Source organism: Babylonia areolata, chromosome 34, assembly GCF_041734735.1.
Source record: "Babylonia areolata isolate BAREFJ2019XMU chromosome 34, ASM4173473v1, whole genome shotgun sequence".
NCBI lineage: Eukaryota > Metazoa > Mollusca > Gastropoda > Neogastropoda > Buccinidae > Babylonia > Babylonia areolata.
In genome coordinates, this window is record NC_134909.1 from 18118483 (window position 1) to 18134676 (window position 16194).

Genomic DNA, 16194 nt, shown 5'->3' on the forward strand with positions numbered 1-16194 from the left:
TTGTTTAGTTGTTTCTGGACGGCTTCAGTTCTTTCCTGAGCATTTTTCGAAGTTTTGAAGACCAGGCCGTCATCCGCAAGGGTAAGCACCCGAGCAATTCCATTGTTGTTTAAGTCTGCAAGGCCCTTCGTGTAGACATTGTAGAGGACAGGAGAGAGCGGAGACCCTTGTGGCAGTCCCATGGATAGTTTAGAAGGTGCAGACATCCAATCTCCGAGGCGTAGGACGACGGTTCTTTCCTGAAGCGCTGCTGCTATCCATCTTGTCAGTGTCAAACTTACTCCATACCTTAGTAGCAGCTCCATGAGGTGCGCAAACTGGACTTTATTGTAGGCATCTTCAAGGTCAATTGCTACTGCTAGTGTTTCTTCTTTTCTTTGAAATCCTTCATACACCTCATATGCAAAAGCAGCTGCATTTTCCCATGTGGACTTACCTGTTCTGTAACCACCTTGATTTGAAGGGAGAATGTGCCTGTGTTCAAGATCCCTTGCAAGTTTCCTGGCTATCATGCGTTCCATGAGCTTTCCAACAATGTTTTGCATGGTTAGGATCCGGTAGCCGCTTACCTGACGATGGTCCTTTCCTGGTTTTGGTATGGGTTTTAAGAAGCTGTGTGTCCAGTCCTCCGGCACCTGTCCATTTTGGAAACTGTTTTGATATAGATTGAAAAGTTTGCTTCTGTCTTCTTCCGATAGCTCCTTGATGTCTGAGTAACGAACTTTGTCTGGGCCAGGAGCCGATTCTTTCTTGCATTTAGCTATTGCCTCGTTTAGATCATCCATTGTCAAGTCATCATCAGGTCCAGTCTGCATAAGGGTTTGGTTTAACTCCTCAACATATTTCTTTTTCTCATCTAAGTTTCTTTGATCACTCTGTTGTATGAAACGTTTGAGCAAGGCAGATCCTTTTTCTTCGTTTGTCTTAAGCTTGGTTCCGTCAGTGTCTAACATGTCTGGGGTTGTTGTTGTGCACGTTTTCCCTTCCATGCGACGATAAAATTGCCAGAACTCTGTCAATGTTGTGTCATAACTGAGTGCCTCGCAAAACTGTTTCCACTTGTCATTTTTGGCCTCTTGAGCAATGACTTCAAACTGTTTAGTTTTCTCTTTCATTTTTGTTTCAATATCTTTGTCCGGAGATGGTTTTGTTCTTTCTTTTTGCCAAAGTTTGACAGCCGCATGTTTTTCTATCCAGGCTCTCTGTGTGTCGGTATTCCACCATGGGGGCTGAATAGTTTGCATCCTGTTCAGTGCCGTTCTTTTGTTTCTTCTGCGTCTTAATTTTTCGATGACGGTTGTCTCTTTGGTTTCATACTGAAATGGATCACGCAGTTTCATACAGGGTTTATCGGACAGTTTCTGTAGACTGAAAGCTACCGGGAGGTGGTCGCTGCCTTGGTATGGAAGCGTCTCTGCATTCATTTCTGCTCTGAATTTTGGAGATGTTAGAGCGATGTCGATCACACTGTCACTGTCCCCTTGTCTTGTTCCAAGGCGGGTTGGGGATGTGGTTGTTAAAGGGCTAAGAAGAATTTCCCCTATCATTCCTTCAAGTGCGAGTCCTTGTGGGTTGGTGTTCCGCTGGTCCCATAACTTCGATCTTGCATTGAGGTCTCCACAGATAATGACCGAGTCTCCAAGTTCGTTCTCTATTTCCTCTAAAAAGGCCCAATCCTCTTTTGTTGTGCAGGTTCCTGGGTGAACGTAGGCATTGATGAGCACGATGCTTTTGTGAACTCCGTCAGGTTTTTCAAGACGCACCCCCAATAATTCACATGAGTTGCTACACCATTTCTCTAGATTTATGGTGGAAACTTTGTTTTTTAGGTTTTTGTTCAGTATGATTGCTACCCCTCTTCCTTCATTCCTTTGAAAGACTGTGAAATTCTCAAAATGTATTGGTCTGTCTGCACTTGTCCTGGTCTCTTGGAGACATAGAATGTCAAAATCATATGCCAATTTCTCAATTGTTGAGATTCTCATTCTTGCGCTGGAACAATTCCAACTGCCGATTCTAAAGAATTTCTTTGACAGCCGCTCTGCTTTTGTCATTCTGCTACCTAAGCACGATCTTTTCCCACCTCTTTTGCCACGCCTGTTTTGGGGTTTGGGGGATCTGATTTAGACCGCAATAGTTCCGTCCATATTACAAACTTCCATCCACCTGTTAGATGTGACAGAACAAACGATCCACATGGCGGTGTTGCTATTTATGTGAAAAATAATTTATATTGTAAACCTCGCAATGACCTTCATGTAAACGGTTTAGAAGCTGTATGGGTTGAGACAAAATTAGATCAAATAAGTTTATTAGTTGGATCTTTTTATCGTCCACCTAACTCCAATGTTAATTACTGGAATTTGATCGAAGAAAGCATACGTAGAGCCAATGACACCACAAACAAATTCTTGATTCTTGGTGATTTTAATACTGATTTCCTAACAATACCATCACCCCACTTAGTAGATATTTTGAATCGCTACCATATTAAGCAGTTAATAAATGAACCAACGAGGATTACCGAAGTAACAAGTTCATGCTTAGATCTTATACTTACTCAAAGCCCCAGTATGATCAAATCAACGGATGTCCTGCCTGCTATCTGCAGTGACCATAGTGTACCTTATGTGGTTGTCAAGAATACAGTAGTTAGAGAACAGTCATTTAAAAGAACAATTTTCAATTACAATAAGTTAGATACATATAGATTTTGCAATCTCCTACACCAGGTTAATTGGGATGAAGTGACCAATAATAAAACAATTGACGAAAGTGCGGAAACGTTTTCAAATATTATAATGGATAAAGCAAAGCAATGTATGCCAACGAAGACTATCACTGTACGTCCAAATGATGTCCCTTGGATGACAGATGAAATTAGGCTGCTAATAGAGGAACGTAAAATAATTCATAAATTAGCTAAACAAACTAACAAACCAGAAGACTGGCAACAATTTCGGTGTTTTAGGAACTATGTTACATATAGAGAAAAACAAAGACAGCTTGAGTATATCACCAATTTAGAAAATAAGATAACAACTTCATCCAATTTTGGAACAAAAGAATGGTGGAAACTTGTTAAGTCATTTTTGAGAAAGAAAGGTGTTGGGTCAGATGAAAATCCCCCTATTATATCTAATGGTATTGTCTAATATAAAAACAAAGATAAAGCTGATGTTTTTAACAACTTTTTCATTTCACAATCCACTCTTGAAGACAGCGAAAAAGATTTACCTGATATTCCATTCCTCGACTTAGAACTTACAGACATAGCGCTTACTACTTCTGATGTTGAAGGTGTTATTCTAAATCTAAATAAAAATAAAGCGGTAGGGCCAGATCTTGTACATAACAGATTGTTAATTGCCTCATTGCCAGCCATTCTAGACCCACTAACCAGGATCTTCAACAAAAGCCTTCATGAATCAAAATTTCCTCTGGTATGGAAAACAGCTCATGTAAATCCTCTGCATAAAAAAGCTTCGAAGGAACTTTGTAGTAATTACCGTCCAATCTCTTTGCTTAGCTGTGTTGGTAAAGTCCTTGAGAGATGCATCCATAAGCAAGTTTACAAGTTTTTTTCATCAAATCATATTTTATCTCCTTCCCAGTCAGGTTTTATTCCTGGTGATTCGACAGTAAATCAGTTGCTCTGTATTTATAATGACTTATGCTCATCTTTTGATAATGGAGTCACAACCCAGGCTGTGTACTTTGATATATCTAAAGCTTTTGATCGAGTTTGGCATAAGGGACTTCTTCTGAAGTTAAGAGCGAATGGCATACGAGGTAAATTACTTGACTGGTTTTCTGATTACCTCTCTAACCGTATCCAAGCAGTTGTTATAAAGAGTGATAAGTCTGATTACAAAGGAATACCCGCAGGTGTTCCTCAAGGCTCTGTACTTGGTCCACTATTATTCCTTATCTATATCAATGATATTGTATACGACATCCATTCAAACATTAAGCTATTTGCAGATGATACAAGTATGTCCTTAGCACTAAACAACCCAAACATCCGTGCACAAACACTCAATTCTGACTTAGAAAAGAGAGATTCTTGGGCTAAGCGATGGAAAGTCAAATTTAATGAGGGGAAAACAGAGTTATTAAATTTTTCTCGAAACACTGACACAATTTTACCTCTTACTTTTGGCATCACACCATTACAAAGTACAGACACACATAAACATCTAGGCGTCATACTCCAAAACAACTGTAAATGGGAGGAACATATTAAAAGTATAATCAATGCTGTAACTATGTTGGTTTCTTGTCTTAAGACGTATAAGTACAAGTTAAATAGGAGAGCATTAGAAATCATGTACAAATCATTCATATTACCACATTTTGACTATGCTGATATTGTTTGGGATAATTGCACAGATGCACAATCAGATTCTCTGGAAAATTTACAGCTTGATGCATTAAGAACCATAACTGGAGCTGTTCGTGGGACAAGCCACCAAAAAATATACCAAGAATCAGGGTTCTGTACACTTAAGGAAAGAAGGAAAAGACACAAACTTGTGCATTATTTCAAGATGGTTAACGGTCTATGCCCTAACTACCTAAATGGTCTTGTTCCTGGTCTTGTTTCAGACAATAACTCTTACCATAGACGCAGGTCATTGGAACGCGCACCGTACCAAGATTTCACACCGAACTCTATCGGAAATCATTCATACCATCTACTACTTATCTCTGGAATTCTCTACCTGATTATGTTAAAACCAGCAATTCCTTAAGCCAGCTTAAACATTACCTATGTGCTAACGATGCTGTAGTGCCTAGCTATTATTACTATGGTAAACGGAAGGAACAAATCATTCACTGTCGACTTCGTCTAGGGATTAGTGACTTAAGAGAAGATATGTTCAACAGACATTTAATAAACGACCCACTTTGTGCTTGTGGCACTGCAAGCGAAACTGCTGAACATTATTTATTATTTTGTCAAGACTTTCATATGGCTCGGGCAAACACAATCTTAAATTTATCTCCAAACTACATTCACGTTAAAATTCTGTTGCATGGAGATCCTGTTCTCCAAAATCATACAAATATATTCATATTTCAAACTGTCCACCAGTTTATCTCCGATTCAAATAGATTTTAGCTTAGAAAGTATTGTGAAGAAAGAGTACAACATGATTCTATTCGTAAAATATATGTTGAATTTTTTTGACTGACCAAATATTCAAGGTGAATGGATTGGCCAATGATCTGTTAGAATTTCTCCTCTCCCCTCTGTTCCCCCTCCTCCACCACCTTACCCTCCATTCTTCTAAATTTCCTTCTTCTTCTTCGTGTTTTTCTTCTATTAGGCCAATTACTTTGGTGATAATAAATTTAATCTCATGTTAATATTGATATTAGCATTATTTTACTATATTATGTACTGTTTGTTTATTTGTTTTATTTCATTATTACATTACTTACTGTTTATGCATGTTATTTCATACAAGTCATAATATGGTTCATCTGCCGTCATGATAAAATTGAAGTGCAACGTTGTGAGCACAGTATAAGCTTTAAGCTTGTTGATGCTCTTTGTCATTCAATGCATTGTAATCATGTGTATTGTTGAATAATTAAAGTTTATTTAAACCATCTGAATTTATGTCTCGTGCTATGCAGCTGATCCCCGAGGTGCACACGAGACAGGGTTTTTTTTTGTATCCATAGAAGGGTGTTCTATGTGGTGAGGGAAAATATTCGGTCACCCTGACAGAGCCTCTTATCAGGGAAGGGCAATGGATGTCCATCTGTGTGGAGTCCGTCAGCCTGGTGTCGCCCTAAGGCCAGACTGCATACAGTTAGTGACTGTTTAACCCAACAGCCATTCATCCCATTGGTACTGTATGAAAGCCGTGGGATTGGGGATTTTTGTCGGGTTGTCTCCTCTATGCCAGTGGAAGGGTGCATATGGGTATTGTTTCATAGCAGCTTCTATTTTGCAGAAGATAACGGTTATTCTGAAAATAACGTGATAACAAATTATTGATCAAAATCACAGGAAAATTACTTATCTGTTTTGAAGCTTGTAGACTGTCCGTTGAAATAACCAGTGGTGGTTTTAACACCTGGTAGACTTTTACACTGACTGACTGGGTGGTATTAACATCCAGTTTTCAGATACACATTTGTATCTACACCTTTTCGAAGCCTGCCTGCTTGCTCGCCAGCCCACACTCGAGATGGGGTCTGCTGGGCATTACATAACCCAATGGTCATCAAGCGTGGTTTGTACCCGGTGCTCTACACATTTTTGGCCCTCTCTGTGATTCACTAATAATTCAATAATTAAACAACAACGCGAGAACAAATTATCAGTCAATTACACAGAAATATCACTTTGTCCTCACAAAGATAAGTGATTGTGTGTGTGAGTTTTGAGCCCTCTCAATAATTTACTAATAGTTCAAAGATTAAACAATAACGTGATAACAAATTATTGATCAAAATCACAGGAAAATTACTTATCTGTTTTGAAGCTTGTAGACTGTCCGTTGAAATAACCAGTGGTGGTTTTAACACCTGGTAGACTTTTACACTGACTGACTGGGTGGTATTAACATCCAGTTTTCAGATACACATTTGTATCTACACCTTTTCGAAGCCTGCCTGCTTGCTCGCCAGCCCACACTCGAGATGGGGTCCACTGGGCGTTACATAACCCAATGGTCATCAAGCGTGGTTTGTACCCGGTGCTCTACACATTTTTGGCCCTCTCTGTGATTCACTAATAATTCAATAATTAAACAACAACGCGAGAACAAATTATCAGTCAATTACACAGAAATATCACTTTGTCCTCACAAAGATAAGTGATTGTGTGCGTGAGTTTTGAGCCCTCTCTATAATTTACTAATAGTTCAAAGATTAAACAATAACGTGATAACAAATTATTGATCAAAATCACAGGAAAATTACTTATCTGTTTTGAAGCTTGTAGACTGTCCGTTGAAATAACCAGTGGTGGTTTTCACACCTGGTAGACTTTTACACTGACTGACTGGGTGGTATTAACATCCAGTTTTCAGATACACATTTGTATCTACACCTTTTCGAAGCCTGCCTGCTTGCTCGCCAGCCCACACTCGAGATGGGGTCCGCTGGGCATTACATAACCCAATGGTCATCAAGCGTGGTTTGTACCCGGTGCTCTACACATTTTTGGCCCTCTTAGTACTAAGTAAGCAGTTATATACAGAAATTAAATATGAAAAAGTATGAAAAAAGCAAAGGAATAGTGACAATAATAATTACGTATCAAAACTTCCACGCCAGGGGGGACATCGGCACCGGTCGACGGAGACCAGCACCAAGGTCATCGGAGACCAGCTCCAAGGTCGACGGAGAACAGCACCAAGTTCATCAGAGACCAGCACCAACGTTCACGGAGAACAGCACCAAGGTCATCAGACACCAGCTCCAAGGTCATCAGAGACCAGCACCAAGGTCATCAGAGAACAGCACCAAGTTCGACGCAGACCAGCACCAAGGTCATCGGAGACCAGCACCAAGGTCACCAAGGTCATCGGAGACCAGCACCAAGGTCATCGGAGATCAGCACCATGGTCGATGGAGATCAGCACCTAGGTCATCGGAGATCATCACCTAGGTCGGCAGAGACGAGCACTGAGGTCATCGGAGACCAGCACCATGGTCGACGGAGATCAGCACCTAGGTCATCAGAGATCATCACCTAGGTCGACGGAGATCAGCACCGAGGTCATCGCGAGGAGGAGACCAGAATATGGGGGCCACGGTCGCCTTGAGGTGAGGGATTGCTGTTAAAATCAGACTTTGTACCCAAACTAGAAATTAGTGAAATATAGCTATGACTGACTGGTTTGAAGATCATGTTGGCACAGTCAGTATTGAAGCGTCGCTGTGTTCAGACAAATCCATATACGCTGCACCACACAGCATATATTGAAGTTACACAGATAAGAATTAAACTAAAAAATACAAACTTGAAAAATAGTGACAATAACTATAATAAATAAATAAGGAAATATATGTAGACACAGACACACAGACAAGCACACACTCACATACACACACAGACACACACAAACACACACACACACACACACACACACACACACACACACACACACACACACACACATACATATATATACACAACAGATATGCAACAAACATGCAGTTTCACGGAGATGAAATCATAAACAAAAGTCAACACCACAGTTAAAAACACACGAGCACCGATACAAAAAAGCACGCACACTCCCCATTTCCCAGATTACCTCTGCCTCCCAATCCCCACACCCACACCCACACTCGCACACATTCTTACGTATCAAAACTTCCATGCCAAGGGGATATCAGCACCTGTCGACGCAACCAGCACCAAGGTCGTCAGAGACCAGCACCTAGGTCGTCAGAGACCAGCACCATGGTCGTCAGAGACCAGCACCTAGGTCGTCAGAGACCAGCACCAAGGTCGTCGGAGACAAGCACCTAGGTCGATGGAGATCATCACCTAGGTCGACGGAGACCAGCACCGAAGTCAACGCGAGGAGGAGACCAGAACTTGGGGCCACGGTCGCCTTGAGGTGAGGGATTGCTTTTAAAATCAGACTTTGTACTCAAACTAGAAATTAGTGAAATTTCGCTATGACTGACTGGTGAAGATCATGTAGGCACAGTCAGTATTGAAGGCAATACCACCGTGAGCCTTCCAGTCACAAATGAACAACTGTGCCAAACCATCAAGCAACACATTGACTCATTTAAGATCTGATCTCAGCTACAAAAAGAAAACAGTGTTGGTATTGGCATATACCAGATTTCGAGAAGGCCTTTGATAGTGTCCACAGGTAAAGCGTATGGCTTATGCTTCCAGCATATGGAATCAACCTTGTTGAGAGCTTTTACACCAGTTCCATATGGAAAGTAGGAAAGAACGAACACGGTTCGAAAACAGTTCAATTCCGTTCAGTTACTCCGAGTCGTCGCTCTGTTCAGACAAATCAATATATGCTGCGACAAATCTGCTAAGCAGATGCTTGACCAGTAGCGTAACCAAACGTGCTTAGTCAGGCCTTGAGGAAGAATTAAAAGATATGCATAAACAAATAAATGGATACATAATTGAATTAATGAGTAAATAAATAAACAAATAGAAAACAAACAAATAAAAAAGAAAAAAGTTTGAACACAAACAAAATGCAGTGAAAATAAAATTAAAATTAAAATAGATGAAGAAAATAAGTAAGCAGATATATACAGAAATTAAATAAAAAAAGTATGAAAAAAACCCTCAAAGGAATAGTGACAATAATAATTACGTATCAAAACTTCCACGCCAGGGGGACATCGGCACCGGTCGACGGAGACCAGCACCAAGGTCATCGGAGACCAGCACCACGGTCGACGCAGACCAGCACCGAGGTCGACGCAGACCAGCACCATGGTCGAAGCAGACCGGCACCACGGTCGACGCAGACCGGCACCGCAGAGCAGCACCACGGTCGAGGCAGACCGGCACCACGGTCGACACAGAGCGGCACCACGGTCGACGCAGACCGGCACCACGGTCGACGCAGACCGGCACCACGGTCGACGATGACCAGAGCTGGTCATCAGAGACCAGAACCAAGGTCGACGGAGACCAGCACCAAGATCATTGGAGACCAGCACCAAGGTCGACAGAGAACAGCACCACGTTCGACGCAGACCAGCACCAAGGTCATCCGAGATCAGCACCAAGTTCGAAGCAGACCAGCACCAAGGTCATCGGAGATCAGCACCATGGTCGATGGATATCAGCACCTAGGTCATCGGAGATCATCACCTAGGTTGAAGGAGACCAGCACCGAGGTCATCGGACACCAGCACCAAGGTCATCGGAGACCAGCACCAAGGTCGACATAGAACAGCACCAAGTTCGACGCAGACCAGTACCAAGGTCATCGGAGACCAGCACCAAATTCGACGCAGACCAGCACCAAGGTCATCGGAGATCAGCACCATGGTCGATGGAGATCAGCACCTAGGTCATTGGAGATCACCTCCTAGGTCGTTCGAGACCAGCACCGAGGTCATCAGAGACCAGCACCAAGGTCGACGGAGAACAACACCAAGTTCATCGGAGACCAGCACCAAGGTTGACGGAGAACAGCACCAAGTTCATCTGAGACCACAACCAAGGTCATCAGAGACCAGCACCAAGGTCGACGGAGATCATGAACTAGGTCATCAGAGACCAGTACCAAGGTCGAGAGAGAACACCACCAAGTTCGATGCAGACCAGCACCAAGGTCATCAGAGACCAGCACCAAGTTCGATCAGCACCATGGTCGATGGATATCAGCACCTAGGTCATCGGAGATCATCACCTAGGTTGAAGGAGACCAGCACCGAGGTCATCGGAGACCAGCACCAAGGTCGACAGAGAACAGCACCAAGTTCATTGGAGACCAGCACCAAGGTCATCGGAGATCTGCACCCTGGTCGATGGATATCAGCACCTAGGTCATCGGAGATCATCACCTAGGTCGACGGAGACCAGCACCGAGGCCATCGGAGACCAGCACCAAGGTCGATGGAGAACAGCACCAAGTTCATCGGAGACCAGCACCAAGGTCGACGGAGAACAGCACCAAGTTCATCGGAGACCAGCACCAAGTTCGACGCAGACCAGCACCAAGTTCGACGGAGACCAGCACCAAGGTCATCTGAGACCAGCACCAAGGACATCGGAGAACAGCACGAAGGTCGACGGAGAACAGCACCAAGTTCATCAGAGACCAGCACCAAGGTCATCAGAGACCAGCACCGAGTTCGACGAAGATCATGAACTAGGTCATCGGAGACCAGCACCAAGGTCGACAGAGAACAGCACCAAGGTCGACGCAGACCAGCACCAAGGTCATCAGAGACTAGCACGAAGTTTGACGCAGACCAGCACCAAGGTCATCGGAGATCAGCACCATAATCGATGGACATCAGCACCTAGGTCATCAGAGATCATCACCTAGGTCGACGGAGACCAGCACCGAGGTCATCGGAGACCAGCACCAAGGTCGACGAAGAACAGCACCAAGTTCATCGGACACCAGCACCAATGTCGGCGGAGAACAGCACCAAGTTCATCGGAGACTAGTACCAAGGTCATTAGAGACCAGCACCAAGGTCGACGGAGACCTCCACCAAGGTCATTGGAGACCAGCACCAAGGTCATCGGAGACCAGCACCAAGGTCATCGGAGACCAGCACGAACGTCGACGGAGAACAGCACCAAGTTCATCGGAAACCAGCACCAAGGTCGACGGAGAACAGCACCAAGTTCATCGGAGACCAGCACCAAGGTCATCGGAGACCAGCACAAAGGTCGACGGAGAACAGCACCAAGTTCATCGGAGACCAGCACCAAGGTCATCAGAGACCAGCACCAAGGTCGACGGAGATCATCACCTAGGTCATCAGACACCACTACCAAGGTCGACGGAGACCGGCACCAAGATCATCGGAGACCAGCACCAAGGTCGACATAGAACAGCACCAAGTTCGACGCAGACCAGTACCAAGGTCATCGGAGACCAGCACCAAATTCGACGGAGAACAACACCAAGTTCATCGGAGACCAGCACCAAGGTTGACGGAGAACAGCACCAAGTTCATCTGAGACCAGCACCAAGGTCATCAGAGACCAGCACCAAGGTCGACGGAGATCAGCACCAAGGTCATCAGAGACCAGTACCAAGGTCGAGAGAGAACACCACCAAGTTCGATGCAGACCAGCACCAAGGTCATCAGAGACCAGCACCAAGTTCGACGCAGACCAACACCAAGGTCATCGGATATGAGCACCATGGTCGATGGAGATCAGCACGTAGGTCATCGGAGATCATCACCTAGGTCGACGGAGACCAGCACCGAGGTCATCGGAGACCAGCACGACGGTCGACGGAGAACAGCACCAAGTTCATCGGAGACCATCACCAAATTCATCAGAGACCAGCACCAAGTTCGACGGAGACCAGCACCAAGGTCATCGGAGACCAGCACCAGGGTCATCGGAGACCAGCACGAAGGTCGACAAAGAACAGCACCAAGTTCGACACAGACCAGCACCAAGTTAATCGGAGTCCAGCACCAAGGTCATCAGAGACCAGAACCAAGGTCGACGGAGACCAGCACCAAGGTCATCGGAGACCAGCACCAAGGACTTTGGAGACCAGCACGAAGGTCGACGGAGAACAGCACGAAGTTCATCTGAGACCAGCACCAAGGTCGACGAGAACAGCACCAAGTTCATCGGAGACCAGCACCAAGGTCGACGGAGAACAGCACCAAGTTCAATGCAGACCAGCACCAAGGTCATCAGAGACGAGCACCAAGTTCGACGCAGACCAGCACCAAGATCGACGCAGAGCGGGACCACGGTCGACGCAGACCGGCACCGAGGTCATCGGAGACCAGCACCAAGGTCGACGGAGAACAGCACCAAGTTCATTGGAGACCAGCACCAAGGTCATCGGAGATCTGCACCCTGGTTGATGGATATCAGCACCTAGGTCATCGGAGATCTTCACCTATGTCGACGGAGACCAGCACCAAGGTCGACGGAGAACAGCACCAAGTTCATCGGAGACCAGCACCAAGGTCATTGGAGACCAGCACCAAGTTCGACGCAGACCAGCACCAAGTTCGACGGAGACCAGCACCAAGGTCATCTGAGACCAGCACCAAGGTCAACAGAGAACAGCAAGTTCGACGCAGACCAGCACCAAGGTCATCCGAGATCAGCACCAAGTTCGACACACACCAGCACCAAGGTCATCCGAGATCAGCACCATGGTCGAAGGATATCAGCACCTAGGTCATCGGAGATCATCACCTAGGTCGAAGGAGACCAGCACCGATGTCATTGGAGACCAGCACCAAGGTCGACGGAGAACAGCACCAAGTTCATCGGAGACCAGCACAAAGGTCGACGGAGAACAGCACCAAGTTCATCGGAGACCAGCACCAAGGTCATCAGAGAGCAGCACCAAGTTCGACGCAGACCAGCACCAAGGCCATTGGAGATCAGCACCATGGTCGATGGAGATCAGCACCTAGGTGATCGGAGATCATCACTTAGGTCGAATGAGACCAGCACCGAGGTCATCGGAGACCAGCACCAAGGTCGACGGAGAACAGCGACAAGTTCATCGGAGAGACCAGGAGCAAGGTCGACGGAGACCAGCACCAAGTTCATCAGAGACCAGCACCAAGATCGTCAGAGATCAGCACCAAGGTCGACGGAGGCCAGCACCAAGGTCATCGGAGACCAGCACCAAGGACATCGGAGACCAGCACCAAGGACATCGGAGAACAGCACGAAGGTCGACGGAGAACAACACCAAGTTCATCGGAGACCAGCACCAAGGTCATCAGAGACCAGCACCAAGTTCGACGAAGATCATGAACTAGGTCATCAGAGACCAGTATCAAGGTCGACGGAGACCAGCACCAAGGTCATCGCAGACCAGCACCAAGGTCGACAGAGAACAGCACCAAGTTCGACGCAGACCAGCACCAAGGTCATCGGAGACTAGCACCAAGTTTGACGCAGACCAGCACCAAGGTCATCGGAGATCAGCACCATAGTCGATGGACATCAGCACCTAGGTCATCGGAGATCATCATCTAGGTCGACGGAGACCAGCACCGAGGTCATCAGAGGCCAGCACCAAGGTCGACGGAGAACAGCACCAAGTTCATCGGACACCAGCACCAATGTCGGCGGAGAACAGCAAGTTCATCGAAGATTAGTACCAAGGTCATCGGAGACCTGCACCAAGGTCATCGGGGACCAGCACGAAGGTCGACGGAGAACAGCACCAAGTTCATTGGAGACCAGCACCAAGGTCGACGGAGAACAGCACCAAGTTCATCGGAGACCAGCACCAAGATCGTCAGAGGTCAGCACCAAGGTCGACGGAGACCAGTACCAAGATCATCGGAGACCAGCACCAAGGTCATCGGAGACCAGCACGAACGTCGACGGAGAACAGCACCAAGTTCATCGGAGACCAGCACCAAGGTCGACGGAGAACAGCACGAAGTTCATCGAGAGACCAGCACCAAGGTCATCAGAGACCAGCACCAAGGTCGACGGAGATCATCACCTAGGTCATGGGAGACCAGTACCAAGGTCGACGGAGACCGGCACCAAGGTCATCGGAGACCAGAACCAACGTCGACATAGAACAGCACCAAGTTCGACGCAGACCAGTACCAAGGTCATCGGAGACCAGCACCAAGGTCATCGGAGATCAGCACCATGGTCGATGGAGTTCAGCACCAAGTTCGACACAGACCAGACCAGCACCAAGGTCATCCGAGATCAGCACCATGGTCGATGGATATCAGCACCTAGGTCATCGGAGATCATCACCTAGGTTGAAGGAGACCAGCACCGAGGTCATCGGAGACCAGCACCAAGGTCGACGGAGAACAGTACCAAGTTCATCGGAGACCAGCACCAAGTTCATCGGAGACCAGCACCAAGGTCATCGGAGACCAGCACCAAGTTCGACGCAGACCAGCACCAAGTTCGACGGAGACCAGCACCAAGGTCATCGGAGACCTGCACCAAGGTCGACAGAGAACAGCACCAAGTTCGACACAGACCAGCACCAAGGTCATCGGAGAGCAGCACCAAGTTCGACGCAGACCAGCACCAAGGCCATCGGAGATCAGCACCATGGTCGATGGAGATCAGCACCTAGGTCATCGGAGATCATCACCTAGGTGGAATGAGACCAGCACCGAGGTCATCGGAGACCAGCACCAAGGTCGACGGAGAACAGCGACAAGTTCATCGGAGACCAGCACCAAGGTCGACGGAGACCAGCACCAAGGTCGACGGAGACCAGCACCAAGTTCATCGGAGACCAGCACCAAGGTCATCGGAGACCAGCACCAAGGTCGACGGAGACCAGCACCAAAGTCATCGGAGACCAGCACCAAGGACATGGGAGAACAGCACGAAGGTCGACGGAGAACAGCACCAAGTTCATCGGAGACCAGCACCAAGTTCATCAGAGACCAGCAACAAGGTCATCGGAGAACAGCACCAAGTTCATCAGAGACCAGCACCAAGGTCATCAGAGACCAGCACCAAGTTCGACGAAGATCATGAACTAGGTCATCGGAGACCAGTATCAAGGTCGACGGAGACCAGCACCAAGGTCATCGGAGACCAGCACCAAGGTCTACAGAGAACAGCACCAAGTTCGACGCAGACCAGCATCGAGGTCATCGGAGACTGGCACCAAGCTCGACGCAGACCAGCACCAAGGTCATCGGAGATCAGCACCATAGTCGATGGACATCAGCACCAAGGTCATCGGAGATCATCACCTAGGTCGACGGAGACCAGCACCGAGGTCATCGGAGACCAGCACCAAGGTCGACGGAGAACAGCACCAAGTTCATCGGACACCAGCACCAAGGTCGGCGGAGAACAGTACCAAGTTCATCGGAGACTAGTACCAAGGTCATTAGAGACCAGCACCAAGGTCGACGGAGACCTGCACCAACGTCATCGGAGACCAGCACCAAGGTCATCGGAGACCATCACCTAGGTCGTTGGAGACCAGCACCGAGGTCATCGGAGACCAGAACCAAGGTCGACGGAGAACAGCACCAAGTTCATCGGAGACCAGCACCAAGGTTGACGGAGAACAGCACAAAGTTCATCGGAGACCAGCACCAAGGTCATCAAAAACCAGCACCAAGGTCGACAGAGATCATCACCTAGGTCATCGGAGACCAGCACCAGGGTCGACGGAGACCAGCACCAAGGTCATCGGAGACCAGTACCAAGGTCGAGAGAGAACACCAAGTTCGATGCAGACCAGCACCAAGGTCAACAGAGACCAGCACCCAGGTCAACGCAGACCAACACCAAGGTCATCGGATATGAGCACCATGGTCGATGGAGATCAGCACGTAGGTCATCGGAGATCATCACCTAGGTCGACTGAGACCAGCACCGAGGTCATCGGAGACCAGCACGACGGTCGACGGAGAACAGCACCAGGGTCATCGGAGACCAGCACCAAGGTCGATAAAGAACAGCAAGTTCGACGGAGACCAGCACCAAGGTCTGCGGAGAACAGCACCAAGTTCATCAGAGAGCAGCACCAAGGTCATCAG

General features: G+C 46.9%; 1 protein-coding gene across 1 annotated transcript in view; it reads right to left on the reverse strand.

Annotated features, from left to right (window-relative positions):
- Positions 1-15355, reverse strand: part of LOC143277566 (peptidyl-prolyl cis-trans isomerase-like 3) — a 74033-nt gene extending 58678 nt beyond the window's left edge. Inside the window, exon 1 of the mRNA XM_076582445.1 lies at positions 15281-15355. Within this exon, the coding sequence (XP_076438560.1) occupies positions 15281-15355 (75 nt within the window). The remainder of the gene's footprint in view (positions 1-15280) is intronic.
- Positions 15356-16194: the final 839 nt, after the last annotated feature.